Raw genomic sequence first — 22,254 nt, forward strand, 5'->3', positions numbered from 1 at the left:
TATTGTTGTATTTCTCCTTTTTCACTCCATAAAATTGAAGCATATTTTTCTTTTGCCAAATCAGACTTCCTGATTGATCATAGTAGAGCTATAACCATGCTGCCAAATTAAATGACAAGAGCTGAAGAGCTGTATTGGCTCACCCAATTGGCTGAGTAGCTAACTGCTGATCTCGATAAACGGGAGGCACTGCAGTTCTTTGAACACTTTTCATCACTCTCACTTGTCAACAGCTAGTGGGATTTCCTCCCTTCACAACAGTAGAAGTATCCAGCTTCAAACAAAACAGATTAATTCTTAAATATAATTTAATATCAACTATTATTTAAAGAATTAAGTTAAGCCTTTATTTTTAGACATATATAATAAAGTAGGAGGTGCATAATTTGAATTATGTGAGAAGGAATGAAGAAAAACTCCTTTCCATGTCATAACACTATGTAATATTTTGTAAAAATTAACTTTTATTATTTTTCCCAAGCCAGCCACATTAAGGCTGAGTGTTATTGGCAGATTAAAGACTCTTACTCATTTAGATGGAGTCCTCATTTCTGAAGAAGAAGCAACAGCAGCTATGAAATTTATTTCTGGAACAAAGATTACTCAGGTTGGCTTTCACTGTTTAATATTTCTTGTTCTATTTAGAATATACAAATAATATTTCCTATACTCTTATTTCACTATTGAGATTTTGTATTCTCCTTTAGCATGCTAATAAAAAAGTTCAGCTGTAACAATCATATCACTTGAAAATTTTTTTTCTGTTTAAATGTATCCTATTTAAATACCAAGTGGTTTTATGGATTCTCATTCCTGGACACTACCTCAAAAATGCCTCTAGGGTAACTGTTTTTTTCCTAGTCAACTTGAACTCACCAGAGTCCTTTCTAGAGCCTACATGAAAATAAGCAACTTTCTGTGGATAAGGTAAGCCTAGAGACCTTGAGAAAGCATTTAGTGACTTATTATTACCTAGTATTGATATTATATGTGTCTGGCTGAAAAAAACAAAACCTATTAACTTGGGGAAGGGGAAATACCTATATTATCCAGATTAAGAATGCTACTTTAACTAAAGTTGCTTCAATATCCTTAAGATCTCCACTCTAGTTATCTAGGTATTTACTTTCTGTAGAATATTTGAATGTTAATTCCTTAATGTAATGTTTAATTTTGCATCTGTTTAAAGTGAAGGAAAGAAACTTTTTTGTTCATCAAAATATCATTGACTCCTAAAGAAGACTTGGGGATTGACCCTACCAGAAATCAAAACTTGCTAAAATCCTGTAAGACAGTGTGGATTTGGCAGAGTTAGACAAATAGACCAACACAACAGAATATAAAGACCCAGTGTAGACCCACACCTACATGGAAAAGTGATAAATCACAGAGCTGACAGTATAGATTAGGGAGTCTAGTCAATAAAAGATACTGGGATAAGTGCATTAAGGTTTCACTGCAAAAAGCAAAACCAAAATATTTTAGAAGAAAAGATCAGAAATTATCATTATAACCTTGAATTAGGGAAGAAAGAATTTATTATGTAAGAAATAAAGAGCATGAACTATAAAAGATTGGATTTGTCTATCTTAAAATTAATACATCTAATCCTCAAAGGGTAGAAAGTCAAAAGACAAGCTATATACTGGGAAAAGAAATTTGCAACATATCTAATTGACAAAAGTAGATAAAATTAGACAAATTCTTTATATATCCAAAATATATTAGGAAAAAGACAACCAATCAAACAGAAAAAAGAGCAAAACATTTAAACAGACACTTCACTGGAGAGGAAATCAGAACAGCCAAACAACTTAGGAAAAGATGCTCTACCACATTAATACTCAAGAAAATGAACATTAAAACTTTAATAATCTACCAATTTATGGCCACTATTGAAAAACTCTTGACAATACCAAGTTTTAGCAAAGATTTGAAGTAAAAGTTATTACAATTGGTGTAACCACTTTGGAAAACAAATTGACCCTATCTAGTAAAGCTGAATATATACATACCCTAAACCCAACAAGTTATATACTCCAAAGATACTCTTGGATATATGTACCAAGAGTCATGCACAAGAATATTCATAACAGCAGTGTTTATAATAGCAAAAAACCCTGAAATCAGCTCAGTGTTCATTGACTTTGATAATGAAATACTATATAACAATGACATGTGAATAAAGTACAGCTACAGGCAGAAGTGTAGATGGATCTCATAGATACAATGTTGAGCAAAAAAGCAAGTTACAGAAGAACACAAACATTATTCAATTTTCACAAAGTTCAAATATGTGTAATACTAACTAGTATTTTATTTATGAATATAAACATAGGTCTATAAAGAAAACAAGTAATGGTAGATACAGATTTTGAGATTATTTGATTGCTTCTTAAGAGGATTGATTGATTCACCTGAGAAGAGTGATGGCTTCTGAGCAGCAGAGAAAAAAGATTAGGATGGGACACATAGGGAGCTTCTAGGGTAGTAGAAATATTCTAGCTCTTAAACTGGTTTCATGGATGAATTACATGGTATTTGTATTATAATAATCCTTTCACAGTTTTATAAATATTATTTTATTATGGTTAAATGACTGATAAAACAAAAAATGAGTGAGATATATGATTTAAAGTATATCAAGTTACTGAAAACACTTTAAGACATAGAAAATGTTATATTTTAAAATTATTCATTGGGCCAGCCATCTAAGAGACAGTTCTTTTAACTATATATAAATGGACCTTTCCATATTTCCTTATTCATCATGTGTTTTTTTTGTTTTATTAGTTCTCTCTCTTACGGCATTCTAGTACTAAAGAAGAGAGACCACGGATTCTCAGCATATGGCCTTCTGCCAAAATTCTGACACAGACTTCAAAGTTAGGACCACATTCACATATGAGTGGAAATTGGTACTTGAAGGTAAAAGCAATTCTATTAAACTTAATGTAAAATCTTAAGTTCAGTTGATTTTAATCAGCTTTGCCCTTTGTGTCATAAAGAGGGTACAGATAGGTAATGGGCAAAAAACTGGGAGAGACAAATTAAAATTGAAAGAGAAGTCAAGTTGTGACTAGCTGTGTCACAGGGCTAAACATCAGGGCTAGACCTCAATGTTCCAGATATTCAACTGGATTTGGAAAAGGCAGAGGAACCAGAGATCGAATTGCCAACATCCATTGGGTCATAGAAAAAGCTAGAGAGTCCAAGGAAAACATCTACTTTTGCTTTATTGACTATGCCAAAGCCTTTGACTGTGTAGATCACAAAAAACTGTGAAAAATTCTTAAAGAGATGGGAATACCAGACCACCTGACCTGCCTCCTGAGAAATCTGTATGCAGGTCAAGAAGCAACAGTTAGAACTGGATATGGAACAACCGACTGATTCCAAATTGGGAAAGAAGTACGTCAAGGCTGTAATTTAACTTGTATGCAGAGTGCATCATGTGAAATGCTGGGCTGAATGAAGAAAAAGTTGGAATCAAGATTGCCAGGAGAAATATCAATAACCTCAGATATGTAGATGGCACCACCCTTATGGCAGAAAGCAAAGAGGAAGGAACTAAAAACCTCTTGATCAAAGAGAAAGAGGAGAGTGAAAAAGATGGCTTAAAACTCAACATTCAAAAAACTAAGATCATGGCATCTGGTCCCACCACTTCATGGCAAATAGATGGGGAAACAGTGGAAACAGTGTCAGACTTTATTTTGGGGGGCTCCAAAATCACTGCAGTTGGTGATTCCAGCCATGAAATTAAGAGACACTTGTTCCTTGGAAGAAAAGCTATGACCAACCTAGAAAGCATATTAAATAACAGAAAAATCACTTTGCCGACAAAGGTCCATCTAGTCAAACTATGGTTTTTCCAGTAGTCATGTATGGATGTGAGAGTTGGACTGTAAAGAAAGCTAAGCACCAAAGAATTGATGCTTTTGAAGTGTGGTGTTGGAGAAGACTTGGACTCCCTTGGACTGCAGGGAGATCCAACCAGTCAGTCCTAAAGGAAATCAGTCCTGAATATTCATTGGAAGGACTGATACTGAAGCTGAAACTCCAATACTTTGGCCACTTAATGCAAAGAACTGACTCGTTAGAAAAGACCCTGAAGCTGGGAAAGATTGAAGGCAGGAGAAGAAGGGGATAACAGAGGGTGAGATGGTTAGATGGCATCACCGACATGATGGACATGAGTTTGAGCAAGCTCTGGGAGTTGATGATGGACAGGGAAGCCTGGCGTGCTGCAGTCCGTGGGGTCACAAAAAGTCGGACACGACTGAGTGACTGAGCTGAACTGAACTGAGACCTCAACAGTGGTCACTGTAGCACAGGAATTTAGGATAAAGGTACACTACAAAACCAATGGATAGATTCTGATAATATATCAAAATAAACAAGAGGACTTTAAAGCTCAGAGCCAGAGACCAAGACAAAAGTTTGCATGGTAAGGTAAAAAGAATCAGGAATCCTGGCAAGGGAATAGGGGAACTAGTCAGAATTCACCCAAAGCTAAGGAAAAATGTTATGGAACACCACAGCTTCTTGCTTCATAAAGCAGCATGTAACCTCTTGCCAAAGGTAGAAACTGAGTTAAGAGAATCTGACCCTTGAAAATGGAAGATATTAGTGCCATTGTTTTTATTACAGGATACAGAGATATTTAGCTGTGATGCTGACTCAGTTATAGTCTTAGCTGACCCTGTGGGCAGTTCTGGAATTACAATGGCCCTTTAAATCTGTCCTAAGTTGGGCTGAGGCCAGGCCCTTCTTTCCCTTCATCATTGGGTAGGTGCCAACCTGGGAAGGGGCATGACCTTGAGCAAGGCTGCTCTCTGCAGCTGATGCTGTCCCTGAAGGGACTGACAGTTGAAGGCTTTCTGCCAATAGCACTCCCAGCAGCTGAGACAAGTCCTTTACTACTGGGAAGCTGACTGGCACAGCTCAGTTTCTACAAAACCATATAAGTCCCTCTTTGAGTTATAATCTCAAAAAATAATCAAAATTTTACTTTTCTGTAAATTAAGAGCTTTGCCATGTCTTTAGTTCCTAAAGGAATTTTTTTTTTATTTTACCACATTTGAATTATTTCATTAGCCTTTTTATAACAGTGAATTTTGATATGATTCAGAAATAACATATAAAGTGAATCATTCTACAGATAACTGCCTTAAATTTAGATGGGCAACATCTTTTTGAAATCACAAATTTAGAAAAATTGGAAAATTTGAAATGGGCTTCATTCAGCAACAATAATCTCACTAAAATGGAAGGCTTGGAATCTTGTGTTAACTTGGAAGAGCTCACATTAGATGGAAACTGCATCTCAAAGATAGAAGGTAAGATGTTAGATAATCCTAGAGTCTTAAAATATGAATGTCTAATTAAGAAGAGTCAAAAGTGAGTAACACTAATGAAGGAATTTCTCAAGAGGAAGATCTTCCAAGAAGTCCCAAGAAGGTTTGGAGTAGCATATTCTAAGTCACTTCAGCCGTGTCCAACTTTTTGTGACCCTATGAACTGTAGCCCGACAGGCTCCTCTGTCCATGGGATTCTCCAGGCAAGAATACCGGAGTGGGTTGTCATGCCTTCCCTCCTCCAGGGGATTCTCCTGACCCAAGGTTAGAACCTGTATCTCTTAACATCTCCTGCATTGGCAGGAAAGTTCTTTACCACTAGTGCTACCTGTTAAGCCCAGAGTATTCTAAACACCTCTTAGTGGGATCTGTGGTTGGTTACTATATATAATGAGCCCAACTAGCTGACTTTCATTTCCTATGCCTTCCCTCCCATCTCCGAACTAGTGTTTACCAGCTCTTACCAAACTTATGTAACAAACTAGGCAGTAGTCAAGATCTATACTATTGGGCATATATTAATAAATGAATGAATGAATGAGGTATACTTTTGAAAAAGATAAGTAGCCATACACAAACACACAAACACACACATCAGCATACTTACCTAGGTATAGAATATTTCTAGATGTGCATTTTGGTAACAGGGTTGTCATTGAGAGAAGGTAAAAATTGAAAACCAAAGCCTGGGAAAGAGGCTTAATTTATTTGCTTTTGAATTGTTTTTAGCATGTGTGTGTACTACCTTTTTCAAGGCTACGGTTTTTCCAGTAGTCATGTATGGATGTGAAAGTTGGACTGTGAAGAAAGCTGAGCACCAAAGAATTGATGCTTTTGAACTGTGGTGTTGGAGAAGACTCTTGAGAGTGCCTTGGACTTCAAGGAGATCCAACCAGTTCATTCTAAAGGAGACCAGTCCTGGGTGTTCTTTGGAAGGAACGATGCTAAAGCTGAAACCCCAGTACTTTGGCCACCTCATGCGAAGAGTTGAGTCATTGGAAAAGACTGATGCTGGGAGGGATTGGGAGCAGGAGGAGAAGGGGACGACAGAGGATGAGATGGCTGGATGGCATCATCGACTCGATGGACATGAGTTTGAGTGAACTCCGGGAGTTGGTGATGGACAGGGAGGCCTGGAGTACTGCAATTCATGGGGTCGCAGAGTCGGACACAACTGAGCGACTGAACTGAACTCAACTGAACTGTACTACGTTTTTCATAAAATAGAAATTTTTACTTTAAAAAAATTACATATGCAAAACAAGTGTTAATTATCTTTAAAAACAGAATGTTTAACATTCGTTATACTTTATTTTAATGGTGATTAACAATAGTTTATAAAAAAGTGCTTGATCATAGGAATCACTTAGTTCAGTTCAGTCGCTGAGTTGTGTCCGACTCTTTGCAACCCCCTGAATTGCAGCACACCAGGCCTCCCTGTCCATCACCAACTTCTGGAGTTCACCCAAACTCACATCCATCGAGTCAGTGATGCCATCCAGCCATCTCATCCTCTGTCATCCCCTTCTCCTGCCCTCAATCCCTCCCAGCATCAGAGTCTTTTCCAATGAGTCAACTCTTCGCATGAGGTGGCCAAAGTACTGGAGTTTCAGCTTTAGCATCGTTCCTTCCAAAGAACACCCAGGACTGGTCTCCTTTAGAATGGACTTGTTGGATCTCCTTGCAGTCCAAGGGACTCTCCAGAGTCTTCTCCAACACCACAGTTCAAAAGCATCAATTCTTTGGCGCTCAGCTTTCTTCACAGTCCAACTTTCACATCCATACATGACTACTGGGAAAACCATAGCCTTGACTAGACAGACCTTTGTTGGCAAAGTAATGTCTCTGCTATTACATATTATTGAATATGCTATCTAGGTTGGTCGTAACTTTCCTTCCAAGGAGTAAGCGTCTTTTAATTTCATGGCTGCAATCACCACTAATCAAATATATGTACAGATTCACAGGCCTCTCTTCTATAGATTTCAGCTGAGTAAGAGGGTAGGTAGAGAGGTTTAGCTCAGGCATCTGCGTTTAGAACCATCACTACCCTTCCACTCCCATACAATAGGGTGCGAGTTTTGCTTTGTATATATAACGGAGAACCCATTTCCTTTTTATTCCCCTCCATATGCTCACTGAAAGGAAGAATTCTTCAACCTGTCTTTTCCCTATACCCACTTTTCAAAGATAGCTACCCTACTAAACTTTAACAGATATATTTTTTTTCCAAACACAGATAGACCTAATATCCAATTTAAGGATTTTTGCTTTGACAGTACATCCTAACTGGCCCCAGATTGATTTACTTTCAGCATTTCATAGTCCCATGATAAAGGCTGATGTGAGAGAGGAACATGAATAAAATTTATTGAGTATTCATTATTTATATGCCAATAGCTATAACTGATACTTTTCAAATATCACTCTATTTACTTCCATAGCCCTTAGAAGTAGATTTAGGTATATTCATTTCATGGATGAGGAAAATTAGGCTCAGAATTTACACAATTCTACATAATTTACCTATGGTCCTAAATCTAGTAGTGTTACATTTGAAATCAACTCTGACTCCAGAGTTCTTGTCTTTCAACTGCATCATCCTATCCACAGTTACAAAGTATCTGCAGTACATACTGTATTAATACATAGGGATTAGACTGTAGTGAGAGGTAACATTTCTGTCTTAAAGTACTTCTAAACATAGAAAGGTAGAATTAGAATTTTTTTTTTTTAATTACAAATGATGCCACAGTAAGGAATACTTTCCAGAGCATTGTATTCTAGTTCCTTACCCTTAATGTTTTATAGTACGGATTGGTGAATACTTGAAGCTTTGTGTAGAGCTTTATATTATTGTGATGATGAAAACCTTAATTAATTACATCATTAAAAGGTTATTTGAAAGCTTAATTCAATATTCCTATACAGTGCTTTCCCTTAACATCTAAGAAAAATGAGTCTACTTAGAAATCCAAAATTAGAATTTAATATATTAGTTGGGACGTAATGCACATTATATTCTTCTTTAACAAAAGGAAAAACAGTGATGATCAATACTATAAAATCTGTCAAGTAACTTGAACTTAGAAAAAGAGAAACAGTAAAACAACCAGCAGCTTATTTTTTAAATTAACCTTTCTGTGCTATCTGAATCTTTTTTTGAATTTGCTTATTTTTCTAGGCATTTCCAAGCTGACTAAATTAACCCGCCTCAGCATAAATAATAATCTCCTCACTGGTTTGGAAAAGCATACTTTTGATAACATGCTTCATCTGCATTCCCTTTCTCTTGAGAACAACAGAATCACTTCACTGAGTGGTTTACAAAAATCTTTTACACTAATTGAATTATACGTAAGCAATAACTATATTGCTCTCAATCAGGAGATCTACAATTTAAAGGTGACTATCTGGGGGCACTAATGCTTTTATTTTTCTAAAAGTTTTATTTATTTATACTATGAAAGTAATACATGCTCACTATATAGAATTTGGAAAATACAGAAAAATGTAAAGAAGAAAATAAAAATCAGGAAAAACAGATTTGTTAAAATGTATCTGCATTCGATTTGTGTACACATTTGTGTACATAGTTGATAGTGTCCCCAAGTTGATAGCTTCACAGAAATATATTTTAGTCCTCAAATAAAATAACCCAATCTCCATTCCTTCTAACTGTGCCTTCCTTAAGTATTTCCAAGGATCACCTAACCTGATTGGGGGATAAGATTCATTAACAATTCCTCTTCTCAGAGCAGTTCTTGATTGTCTTTCACTACTTTCTGGTTCTTTCTCATGGCTCCTACCCTCTCTGGTCAGCTTTGCCCAGTTTTGCTTTCTTTAATTCTCCCCAGTAAACCTCTTATATTGAGGCTACTGTTTTACTGGAGGTTTTAATAAAATGGAAGTTTACTGCAACAAAGAATAGAGATTTACTTCAAATGTAATGTGGGACTTCATAGTTTCTAAAGTTCAAAGGTCATTTCCTACCACTGAGACTCCCAATGGCCTCTCTCCTTTTGCTGATACTACATTGCTAGGGCTTTATCTCCTACCAAAAACTTACATCCATTTCCTGTCTTTTCTTGCTTGCAAACTTATCCTCATCATATTCCCCCAATACAACTACTTCTAGAGCTGTAGAGTCAACCTAATAAACAATAGATACATAATAAACATTTTACATTATAGACACAGAGTAAGTAGTTTTACCCCCTCATGTCAGGGCCCTTCCTTCACAACAAAGGCGCATCAAAATATCTTATCTAATAAGGAAGCACATTGAAGTCTGCTACTCCCTTACCAGGCAGAAGCACTTCAGTTTTAACCCTCATCAGAAGACTGTTTTTTTCATGGCTTCATTTCACTATTATATTTGTATATGTGCTTACATATGTGCTCAGTCATGTCCAGTTCTTTGAGACCCCATGGACTGTAGCACACCAGACTCCTCTGTCCATGGGATTTTCCAAGCAAGAATACCAGAGTGGGTTGTCATTCCCTCCTCCGGGGATCTTTCCTGCCCAGGGATCGAACTGGCATCTCCTGTGCCTCCTGTATTGGCAGGTGGATTCTTTTACCACTGAGCCACCTGGGAAGCCCATATTTGTATACTACGTAGTAAGTAAGTAAGTAAATGAAGTCTCTCAGTCGTATCCGACTCTGCGACCCCGTGGACTGTAGCCTACAAGGCTCCTCCATCCATGGGATTTTTCCAGGCAAGAGTACTGGAGTGGGTTGTCATTTCCTTCTCCAGAGGATCTTCCTGACCTAGGGATCGAACCCAGGTCTCCCTCATTGTAAGCAAGACACTTTACCATCTGAGCCACCAGGGAAGTCATATACTACATAATAGCCACATACTATTTTATAGACTGTTATTCCATAAACATAGCATGTTTTAAACTTTGCTAAGTTCTTTACAAGTCTTTATCATGGGTAATAACATTTAGCACCAGTATCCAAAAAGTGATTCTGATCATATAGTATAGACCACTGAAATATTGCACAAACTTATACTTTAATAGTCTGAAAGTGTACTATAAATAATACACTCCAAAGATCTGAAATCACTATGGAATGATAGAGTAATTCAAATATTAAAATTCATGGATGATTAAACTCTTAAGGGGAAAAAACTGGTTAGAGTGAGTATGTATGTATATCACATTAAAGGTATGTATTTTTATTATGCAGGGTTTATGCAACCTGGTTATTCTAGACATGTATGGAAACATTATTGTATGGAATCAAGAAAACTACCGGTTGTTTGTAATATTTCATCTTCCAGAACTGAAAGCTTTGGATGGAATCTCAATTGTAAGTTTTTTGTTGATGCATAGCATTTGGTCCAAACTGCATATTAATATATATCCATAGGTCATAGTCATTTTGAATGTTGCTTTATCATTAGTATGTAAACTTACTATGCTTATTAAAATCTGGATCCCCCAAAGCACATTTTAGATGTGGGTTTTAATTTTTTCTCCTTTGACCAGTTTTTAATTGTCTAAATGAGGTGGCACAGAAGGGAAGATACTGCTTACATTTATACCCACTGAATCCAATGCCTAACAAATAAAGAGCACAATTTTATGAGACAGGATAGAAAAACTGCCCTGGAGCCCTACCATCTTCTTGGGCCTAAAAACTGCTTCCTGTTACCTGGAAAAATACAGTTAAGATTTAAGAAAAACATATTTGAACCAATGAATGGTATGTCAACATTACTAGGAAGCTGTACTAGTAAAAAATAACTTTTTGTACTGTGTTAAAAAATAACACAGAACATAGGATTGACTATGAAAGCAATATTTGGAAACTTGAATTCTGTAACAAGCAGGTTCATTCAAGGCTTCTGATTTCCGTGTAATAGGATACACGCACAACAAATGTGTGGAGAATAGAAAGTTCCCCGTGTAACATTGCCTAGCACCTGTCAGACAATAAGACTCTTCAAGTTTCTAGAAAATTGAGAGATAGTTTATGATTATTTGGGACTTTGAGGTACTCTGATAAGATTACTAATTCTAACCTTGCTTTTTTCAGGACCCTCATCAGAATGAAGAATCAAAAATATTCTCCCCCAAACATGAACAGTTCTCTAGAATGTTGCATACTGGGTTTTGTTTAGGTGTTGGTTTTCACTGAGGGTTGTTTTTAAAACAGGCATATGAAACTAGTACTGCATGTGCGCCAGGGTGTTGAGAGAATATTATCCTTCCCATCTCTCTGTGCCCTCAGCTGAAGGGCCACCTTGGAAAGTGCTTTTGGAAGTGAGAGTAGGAAAAACATTTCCCCCTGAAGAAAGTTATGCTCTCCTCGCTGACAATGAGTATTATTTAACTATTTTCCTTTTCACTTTGACTACCTTAAAGCTCAGAGCCAAATTTGTGGTTCAGTAACAGAAACCCTGTAGGACTTGTGGTCTCTCTCCCTATCCCAACACTTGATCTCTTCTAACTTACATCATTCTCAATCTCCGCTATTGTTTACATTTTACTATTTGATTATGTGTTCCTCCTGGAAGGTCCACAAAAATTTTGTAGGATGAGGGAGAATATATGAATTGATAATGGGACATGAAGATTAGTCTGAATAACCTAGACTTTAATTGAGAGGTAATGGGAAGGCATTGAAGTTTTTGAGTAGGAGAATAACATAATTCAAAATTATATATTAGGAAATTTAACAGCAGTGTTTAGAGCAATAGACAAAAAAACCAATAGGAGACTATTAGCTTAATCTAGATATGAAGTACTGAGAAACTGAAATGAACCAAGGGGAAATAGTATTATAAATGGAGAGTTGAAAGGTAGAAATACTAGGAAGAATTGACAGAACTTGGCAACCAATTAAATTTGAAAGATGAGGAAAGGAAAGAATAAAAGAGGTCTACAAGGCTTGAGTCTATGCCAGTAAGAGATATCATAACAGAAATACTATAGGAAGAAAAGTAGTTTCAGGAATAAGATGATTAGTGTTGGACACACTAAGTTTTATACGATAGTGGATCATCTGATTGGAGATGGCAAACAGGCGATTGAAAACACAGGACTAACTTCAGATATGGACATTTAATTTACATTTGTTTAGATTTGGAATTTGGAATTTAAAGAAAGTTGCCTAGTTAAAACCAAAAGCATATACCACTGACTAAGGAAAGAGAGTAGAGAAAGTAAATCTAAGTGAGGCTTTTAATAACTTCATTCAGTAAATGTAAAGAGGAAAAGAAGCCACCAAAAGTAGATGTAGCAGGAGGTAGAAAGCAACATGATTCTAGAGTGTTTGAAAGGTAAATAGACATTGACTTTAGAAATAACATAGTCCAAAGGCTTTATTTTGTGAATGAACACAAAGAACTCCAGAGAATTTAAATGCCTTATTCCAAGTGACACGACTTTTTAATGGTAAAGCATGGACAGCTAAGTCTCACTCTGTCTCCAGGGCTCATGGATATATAATCATACCAGGATGTAAGGTAATGTTACTGGAAGTTCCAACTTTCTAATCATGGTTGATTTTCCTGGCAACCAGTCCCCATTCTCAGGGACTTTCCAAAAGTCATCTTGTTAAAATAAACTCAGGTGTGGTTGAAAGGTTTGTTAGGAATGGCAGCACGCTCCTTTCACCTGGTGGTTCTGGAGCTATTTCAGGAATCAAAAACAATAACCACAATATTATAATAAAAGATTCCCAGATGTGAGAGTTGGAACATAAAGAAGGCTGAGAACCAAAGAATTGATGCTTTTGAACTATGGTATTGTAGAAGACTCCTGAGAGTCCCTTGGACAGCAAGGGAGATCAAACCAGTCAATCCTTTAGGAAATCAATCCTGAATATTCATTGGAAAGATTGATGCTGAAGCTGAAGCTTCAATGCTTTGGCCGCATGATGCAAAGAACTGACTCACTGGAAAAGACCCTGATGCTGGGAAAGATTGAAGGCAGGAGAAGAAGGAAATGAGAGGATGAGATGGTTGGATGGCATCACTAAGTCAATGGACATGAGTTTGAGCAAGCTCCAGGAGATGATGAAGGACAGGGAAGCCTGGCATGCTGCAGTCCATGGGGTTGCAAAGAGCCAGACATGACTGAGTGGCTGAACAACAACATGGCTCTAATACAGGAAATTACACGGGTTTTAGGAGCTATGTGCCAGGAACAGTAGACAAAGACCAAATGTATGTTTCTTGTTATAAATCACAATATCATAACTCATGCCCTTGTCTTTTTACAGCAAAATGATCATAAATTCAAAAGATTTTGGAATATTGCTATAATCCCATTCAGTTATTATACAGTCCATAATCATGGAAATGCCTCCCAGGGTGAGGCTGCTCAGATTTACAGCTTTCCATTGGAGACTTTTGTCAGTTTCCTAAAACAGGAGTAGTCTCAGAAAACATAGCTTCACCCTTTCAAGCATCTGTTATAATTGAACTGAAACAATATCAACTCTTGCTCTAGCCTCTTTTGAGGTAATATAAATAATACTGGATTTCCCTCATTACATTATGTATTCATTAATTGCTTTACCCACAGCTTCCCTTCCCCATCCTTTCCATTTATACCCGCATTTTTCCACCTCTGGAAGGGACATTAGGTTTGGCCACTGTGCTGGTCTAGATTGATACTAGTCTACCACATACCTCCTCTCAGCCCACCTCGCTTAAAATCGGGTGAGGTGATAATAGGTGCAAAACTAGTGGGCTATTTTTGCTACCAGGAAATACAGATACATTCATTGTTAATTCCAATTTTGCCAGATGGAGTGAACGTAAAATTTATCCCTATCAGGCCTTTAGGAATTCTGACAAAATGTTTAAAAGCATAGTTTCTTGCTTAAAAATGATCCCTATTTCTAGCACTTATAATTGCAGGTGTGGTTCTGTGACCAGTGCATCGGGTAGAAAAAAAAAGGTGAGGTGATGTGAGGAAGAAGGAAAGAAAAAGTATAATGATTTTACCAGCATCATCCTGCCTTAGTAAGAAGTGCATAGTCATATCAGCATCCTTCCCCTGTGCCCCAGATCCACCAGAAAAACAGACGTCTATCCATCAGGGACACTCTTTTAGCTCCATTCATGTTCACTGAGTGTGAGCACACTCAGAGAGACGTGTAAGCCAGGCCGCGAACTGTCATGATTCTATCCCCCCCTGTTTTGGACAACCAATGCCTACTCCAATGCTCTATCAAACTATTACTCTGAAAAGGATAGTTTCCTGCCCATTGTTGCACAGTATGGACTGTAAAGCATGTTCCTTGGTCTGAAGAAATAACCGTCAACTGTCTAAATTGGTGTCATATCTTCAGTTCCAGCTCTTTTATAGCACTGTATGCATTTGCATTTATACTGGGTAAGCAAATCCCAGTCCAGGGTCAGTATCTATTCCTGTCAGGACGTATTTGTAGCTCCCTAGGGCTACCAGCCTCAGTCTGACTTGCCAGCTGTGTTCAGGGCCTTCCCACAGGGAAATCTGCCACACAGCCATCTGCAATCTCTGTCTCTTTTGGTGGCAGATGGAACAGTGCTTATTGGCATTTTGTACCTAAGAGGGTACAAGAGGAATATGTCTAGATTCATCCTATCTCTGCACTGCTGTAGACCCCCAATGTCCACCTATTTTATAGACCCAGGTGGCCATCTTAAGTGAACATATGGGCCTATCTGCTTGTCAATTTCAATCACCTTCCAAAATTGACAGCAAGTTCAGATGGGCATCAACGTGCCCTACTTTTTATATACCCATCAATTTCCATAGGGCTGTGCCCCATATGGACATCATTTTAACAGGACAGGTTTTCATTGTTCTCCTGCCTGACCATATGGCCAAGCAGGAACAGTAGATGAAGGTTTCTTATTATTATCAGAGTAACACACCAGAGAACTCACCACAGTGTTATTCCTCAGGTCCCAAGGACCCTAGCTGGTCTGCCTTCTTTGAACCTTTCAGTCTCCTATGTGTATTATATATGTAATATCCAGAGGGTTTGGCTGTACTTAGTATAAAATAGGGAGAAATGAGTCCACTCTATTTTGATCTGGAACCAAAGAATTAAAGACATTTCAGTTCATTTCAGTTCAGTCGCTCAGTCTTGTCTGACTCTGCGACCCCATGAATCACAGCATGCCAGGCCTCCCTGTCCATCACCAACTCCCGGAGCTCACTAAAACTCATGTCCATCAGGTCGGTGATGCCTTCCAGCCATCTCATCCTCTGTCGTCCCCTTCTCCTCCTGCCCCCAACCCCTCCCAGCATCAGAGTCTTTTCCAATGAGTCAACTCTTTGTATGAGGTGGCCAAAGTATTGGAGTTTCAGCTTCAGCATCAGTCCTTCCAATGAACACTCAGGACTAATCTCCTTTAGAAAGGATTGGTTGGATCTCCTTGCCATCCAAGGGACTCTCAAGAGTCTTCTTCAACACCAAAGTTCAAAAGCATCAATACTTTGGCCCTCAGCTTTCTTCACAGTCCAACTCTCACATCCATACATGACCATAGGAAAAACCATAGCCTGGACTAGATGGACCTTTGTTGGCAAAGTAATAGCTCTGCTTTTCAATATGCTCTCTAGGTTGATCATAACTTTCCTTCCAAGGAGTAAGTGTCTTTTAATTTCATGGCTGCAATCACCATCTGCAGTGAATTTGGAGCCCCCAAAAATAAAGTCTGACACTGTTTCCACTGCTTCCCCATCTATTTCCCATGAAGTGATGGGACCAGATGCCATGATCTTCGTTTTCTGAATGTTGAGCTTTAAGCCAACTTTTTCACTCTCCTCTTTCACTTTCATCAAGAGGCTTTTTAGTTCCTCTTCACTTTCTGCCATAAGGGTGGTGTCATCTGCATATCTGACGTTACTGATATTTCTCCTGGCAGTCATGATTCCAGCTTGTGCTTCTTTCAGCCCAACGTTTCTCATGATGTACTCTGCATATAAGTTAAATAAGCAGGATGACAAAATACAGCCTTGAATACTCCTTTTCCCATTTGGAACCAGTCTGTTGTTCCAGGTCCAGTTCTAACTGTTGCTTCCTGACCTCCACATAGGTTTCTCAAGAGACAGGTCAGCTGGTCTGGTATTCCCATCTCTTTCAGAATTTTCCACAGTTTATTGTGATCCACACAGTCAAAGGTTTTGACATAGCCAATAAAGCAGAAATAGATGTTTTTCTGGAACTCTCTTGCTTTTTTGATGATCCAGTGGATGTTGGCAATTTGATCTCTGGTTCCTCTTCCTTTTCAAAAACCAGCTTGAACATCTGTAAGTTCACTGTTCACATATTGCTGAAGCCTGGCTTAGAGCATTTTGAGCATTACTTTACTAGCGTGTGAGATGAGTGCAATTGTGCGGTAGTTTGAGCATTCTTTGGCATTGCCTTTCTTTGGGATTGGAATGAAAACTGACCTTTTCCAGTCCTGTGGCCACTGCTGAGTTTTCCAAATTTGCTGGCATATTGAGTGCAGCACTTTCACAGCATCATCTTTCAGGATTTGAAATAGCTCAACTGGAATACCATCATCTCCACCAGCTTTGTTCGTAGTGATGCTTCTTAGGGCCTGCTTGTCTTCACATTCCAGGATATCCAGCTCTAGGTGAGTGACCATACCATCGTGATTATCTGGGTCGTGAAGATCTTTTTTGTACAGTTCTGTGTATTCTTGTCACCTCTTCTTATTATCTTCTGCTTCTGTTAGGTCCATACCATTTCTGTCCTTTATCGAGCCCATCTTTGCATGAAATGTTCCCTTGGTATCTCTAATTTTCTTGAAGAGATCTCTGGTCTTTCCCATTCTGTTGTTTTCCTCTATTTCTTTGCACTGATCGCTGAAGAAGGCTTTGTTATCTCTTCTTGCTATTGTTTGGAACTCTGCATTCAAATGCTTATATCTTTCCTTTCTCCTTTGCTTTTTGCTTCTCTTCTTTTCACAGCTACTTGTAAGGCCTCCTCAGACAGCCATTTTGCTTTTTTGTATCTCTTTTCCATGGGGATGGTCCTGATATCCTGTACGATGTCACGAACCTTCATCCATAGTTCATCAGGCACTCTATCTATCAGATCTAGGCCCTTAAATCTATTTCTATTTCTCACTTCCACTGTATAATCATAAGCGATTTGAATTAGGTCATACCTGAATGGTTTAGTGGTTTTCCCCACTTTCTTCAATTTAAATCTGAATTTGGCAATAAGGAGTTCGTGAGCTGAGCCACAGTCAGGTCCTGGTCTTGTTTTTGCTGACTGTATAGAGCTTCTCCATCTTTGACTGCAAAGAATATAATCAATCTCATTTCGGTGTTGACCATCTGGTGATGTCCATGTGTAGAATCTTCTTTTGTGTTGTTGGAAGAGTGTTTGCTATGACCAATGCATTTTCGTGGCAAAACTCTATTAGCCTTTGTCCTGCTTCATTCTGTACTCCAGGGCCAAGTTTGCCTGTTACTTCAGGTGTTTCTTGGCTTCCTACTTTTGCATTCCAGTCCCCTATAATGAAAAGGACATCTTTTTTGGGTGTTAGTTCTAAAAGGTCTTGTAGTTCTTCATAGAACCATTCAACTTCAGCTTCTTCAGCTTTACTGGTTGGGGCATAGACTTGGATTACTGTGATATTGAATGGTTTGCTTTGGAAACGAACAGAGATCATTCTGTCGTTCTTGAGATTTCATCCAAGTACTGCATTTTGGACTCTTTTGTTGACCATGATGGCTACTCCATTTCTTCTAAGGGATTCCTGCCCACAGTAGTAGATATAATGGTCATCTGAGTTAAATTCACCCATTCCAGTCCATTTTGGTTCACTGATTCCTAGAATGTCTACGTTCACTCTTGCCATCTCCTGTTTGACCACTTCCAATTTGCCTTGATTCATGGACCTGACATTCCAGGTTCCTATGCAATATTGCTCTTTACAGCATCAGACTTTGCTTCTATCACCAGTCACATCCACAACTGGGTATTGCTTTTTGCTTTGGCTCCGTCCCTTTATTCTTTCTGGAGTTATTTCTCCACTGATCTCCAGTAGCATATTGGGCACCTACCGACCCGGGGAGTTTCTCTTTCAGTATCCTATCATTTTGCCTTTTCATACTGTTCACGGGGTTCTCAAGGCAAGAATACTGAAGTGGTTTGCCATTCCCTTCTCCAGTGGAGCACATTCTGTCAGACCTCTCCACCATGTCCGCCTGTCTTGGGGAGCCCCATGGGCGTGGCTTAGTTTCGCTGAGTGAGACAGGGCTCCAGTTAGAAAGCCAGTGCATCCTCTGTACACCTGGAGGACAGCATGGCAACCCGCTCCAGCATCCTTGCCTGGAGCACTGCATGGGCAGAGGAGCCTGATGGGCTGCAGTCCTGGGGGTCACAAAGAGTTGGACACAATTGAGTGACTAAGCACAGCACAATCATCGATAAGAGAAGACATCACTTTCTAAATATCCTCATATACAGGAACCACCAGAGACTGAGTGTGCAAAAGATTTGTTTGGTGGCAGACTTACTTCTGACATGATTGCTGAACGACAAGGACACCCAAACTTTACCCAAATGCAAGAACTAAATTGGACTTCATCATCCATCAGGTACAATCATTTTATTATATGCTCTTTGATATGTGAGGGCTTCCCTGGCAGCTCAGTGGTAAAGAATCCATTAGCCAAGCAGGAGATGTAGGTTCAATCCATGAGTCGGGGATATCCCCTGGAGTAGGAAATGGCAACCCACTCCAGTATTCTTGCCTGGGAAGTCCCATGCACAGAGGAGCCTGGCAGTCGCAAGGACAATGAGGCTGCAAGTTTTAGACATGACTAAACAATAGCAATTTGGTATTATAATTAAATGTGTAGTCATTATTATTTTTGTAAGGTTTATAATTTATACATTTTATCCAAATATAGCCAGTAATTCAGAAAATCAACTACCCTACTTCACAATCTCATATTAACTTTACCATCTTTGAAGTGCATTAGTAACTTTTATTATCACACATTATGATTAAAAATGTCATTGAACTCTTTCTAAGACTTTATATTTCTATTTTATAACCAAGTTTTTTAAATGGGAACATACTATCTTTGCTCCTCACATTGTATCACTCTAATCCAGCATTATCTGGCTTTCACTGTTAGCTTTCCTCTGATGCTGTTCTCATGAATGTTATCATTGTTAGATAATGATAATGGTTAATAAATCCTTCTCTCTTCTTTTTTCTATTCTGTACTCTTCATAGGCAGATATCTTTAGCTGTAGTTTTAATTTATGATCAACCCCTAATTTAGCCTTACCTGGACTCCTCATTTGAATATTTGCTCCCTAGATAGCATCCAGGAAATAACATTCTCCTGTTGTTGCCCAAGCCAAAAATCTAGGGTCCACGTCTCTCTCTCCTTTGTCCACCATTTTTAATTAATCACTACATTCTCCAGAGTCTGTGTCTTAAGTATGTGTCATACATAGTTCCCTCTACCTTCTTTTCATAGTCATTGCCATTGTCCTAGACTGGAGAATTACCTATTTTAGAAACTATTGTTTTTTGTCTCATATAACCTTACCTGCAAGTCCATCTATTATCCATACTGCCTACTACAATGCAAGTTTTATCAGATCACTTCCCTTCTCAACATCTTTCAGTGGCTTTCCACTGTAGAGAGAATAAAATTTTAAATCTCTTTGTATGACATGGGAGGCCCTTTCATTACTAGTCCATTTGTATCTCTTGTAATCATTACCTTTACTGCACCATAACTCTTTATACTCCAGAAATTCTAAAATATTCTGTTCTTTAATCTCAGTCACAAAATGCTGTTTCATGTTTCTGCCTTTGCTTGCAGCTGTTTCACTGCCAGGAACTCTTTCTTGTCTGACAGATGCCCCAAATTCTCCAAGTCTCATTTTAAGATCTTTCTCCCCAGTGAAGTCATTTCTGACTTCCCCAAATAGGTTTTTCTTTCCCTAAAATGCAGTTATGCCTAATCATATTATGGCAGTTTTCCTTTTTTTATTTGTTTTTCTGTATCCCATTTCTTGAGTGCATGGACAGTGCATGGACAGTGTCTTTCATATTTGTAGACTTTCTAAACACATTGTCTGCACTTAGAAAATAACTAATGAAAACATGTTGAAAGAATAAGCAACTTACTAATGGATAAAGTATGTTATAATTATAACTTAAGAGTTGAGGATTTAAAGATGTGGTTAGGCTTTGGTGCAGCAAAGGAAACCATCAACAAAATGAAAAGACAACCTACTGAATGCGTAAAATTATTTGTAAATTATATGACCAACAAGGAGTTAATATCCAGAATATATAAACAGTTCATACAATTCAGTGTAAAAAAAAAAAACCCTGACTAAACATGGGCAGAAGATCTGAGCTGACATTTTTACAGAACTAACATATGACCCAGCAATTCTATTCCCAGGCATTCATCTGGGAAAAAAAAATGAAAAATACTAAGTAAAAAATACATGTGCCCCTATGTTCATAGCAGCATTATTTACAATTGCCAAGATATGCAAGCAGCCTAAAAGGCCGTAAATAGATTATACATAAGATGTAGTATATATTTGTACAATGGAATAGTACTCAGCCACAAAAGATAACAGAATTGTGCCATTTGCAGCAACACAGGTGGAGGGTATCACGCTAAGTGAAAGAAGTCAGACAGAGAAAGACAAATACTGTATGATATCACTTGTACGTGATCTAAAAAATAAAACTAGTGAATAAAACAGCAACAAAAAAAAAGACTTACAGATACAGAGAATAAACCTGTGGTTATTGGGGAAAGGGAAGGGGGGAACAAGATACAGTAGGAGACTAAGCTACATATAGTCTGTATAAAATAAATAAGCTACAAGAATATATTATACAGCAAAGGGAATATAGCCAATATTTTATAATAACTGTGAATGGAGTATAATCTTTAAAAATTGTGAATCACTATATTGTACATCTGAAATTTATATAAATTTGTACATCAACTATACCTCAATTTAAAAAGGAAATAAATGAAATAAATTGGTATGTCTTTAAAAAGAAGGGATCAGAGCAAGGTGATTTAGCTTTATGCTCTTCATAGCTCAAATGAAGGTAAAACAGTTTTAAAGCTATCAACTAGGAATCAAGCATTCTGACAAATTACCCAAACATCCTTATAAGGTGGAATGCCATAAAAGTTTTCAGGAGATTACACAGAAAACTGTTTTCAAAGACCTTACCTTTCTCCTTTTCTTTCCTATCCCAAACCTCTTCCTGGAATTTCAGAAATAACCTCTTTCATATATATCCTCTACAGTTTACAACTGAAAATCTTTTGGATTACCATATCAACTTCACTATGCTTTCATGAGCACGTATGTGAATTTATAAAGAAATTGGATGTTTCTTTTATGATAGTGCTGTTTATGTGGTAATAGACATATTTCTCAAGTCAATGAAATTCTAGGTCATTTTTCTTACACAAAGAATGTATTTATCTGATCATTTGATTCATACATTTTATGTTATGGCAATTATTTTTCATAGAATTTGTCAGATAAATTTTTCGAAATGGCTCTGGTGTTACATGTGAGAGATTTCACCAATATAATATGCCCATTAAAGTTATAACTGTATTTACTCTGTCTCAATTCAGAACTGTGGATTTGATTCCAGTTGACCAATTTAGAAATGTGTGTAATGTGAATCTACAGAACAATAATCTTACCTCATTCAGTGGATTAATCTATCTGCCTAATGTGAAGGTGAGTCACTCACAAATTTTCTTTTTTTCTTTAAGATTTTCAGTGCAGGTTGTAATCTTCTTTACTTTAGACTAAAATATATATTTTATTACATTTAAATATGATTAAATTTATGATTATACAGCGGAAGTGAGAAATAGATTTAAGGGGC

The 22,254-nt window shown here is 37.7% G+C and overlaps 1 protein-coding gene across 1 annotated transcript in view; it reads left to right on the forward strand.

The window, feature by feature from the left end:
• LRRC9 (leucine rich repeat containing 9) overlaps positions 1-22,254 on the forward strand; it is a 117,965-nt gene that overhangs the window by 67,019 nt on the left and 28,692 nt on the right. The window contains exons 18-24 of the mRNA XM_052647183.1: positions 482-607; positions 2,794-2,928; positions 5,165-5,342; positions 8,545-8,765; positions 10,560-10,682; positions 18,810-18,940; positions 21,995-22,103. Of these exons, the coding sequence (XP_052503143.1) occupies positions 482-607; positions 2,794-2,928; positions 5,165-5,342; positions 8,545-8,765; positions 10,560-10,682; positions 18,810-18,940; positions 21,995-22,103 (1,023 nt within the window). The remainder of the gene's footprint in view (positions 1-481; positions 608-2,793; positions 2,929-5,164; positions 5,343-8,544; positions 8,766-10,559; positions 10,683-18,809; positions 18,941-21,994; positions 22,104-22,254) is intronic.

Source organism: Budorcas taxicolor, chromosome 10 (genome assembly GCF_023091745.1).
Source record: "Budorcas taxicolor isolate Tak-1 chromosome 10, Takin1.1, whole genome shotgun sequence".
Lineage (NCBI taxonomy): Eukaryota > Metazoa > Chordata > Mammalia > Artiodactyla > Bovidae > Budorcas > Budorcas taxicolor.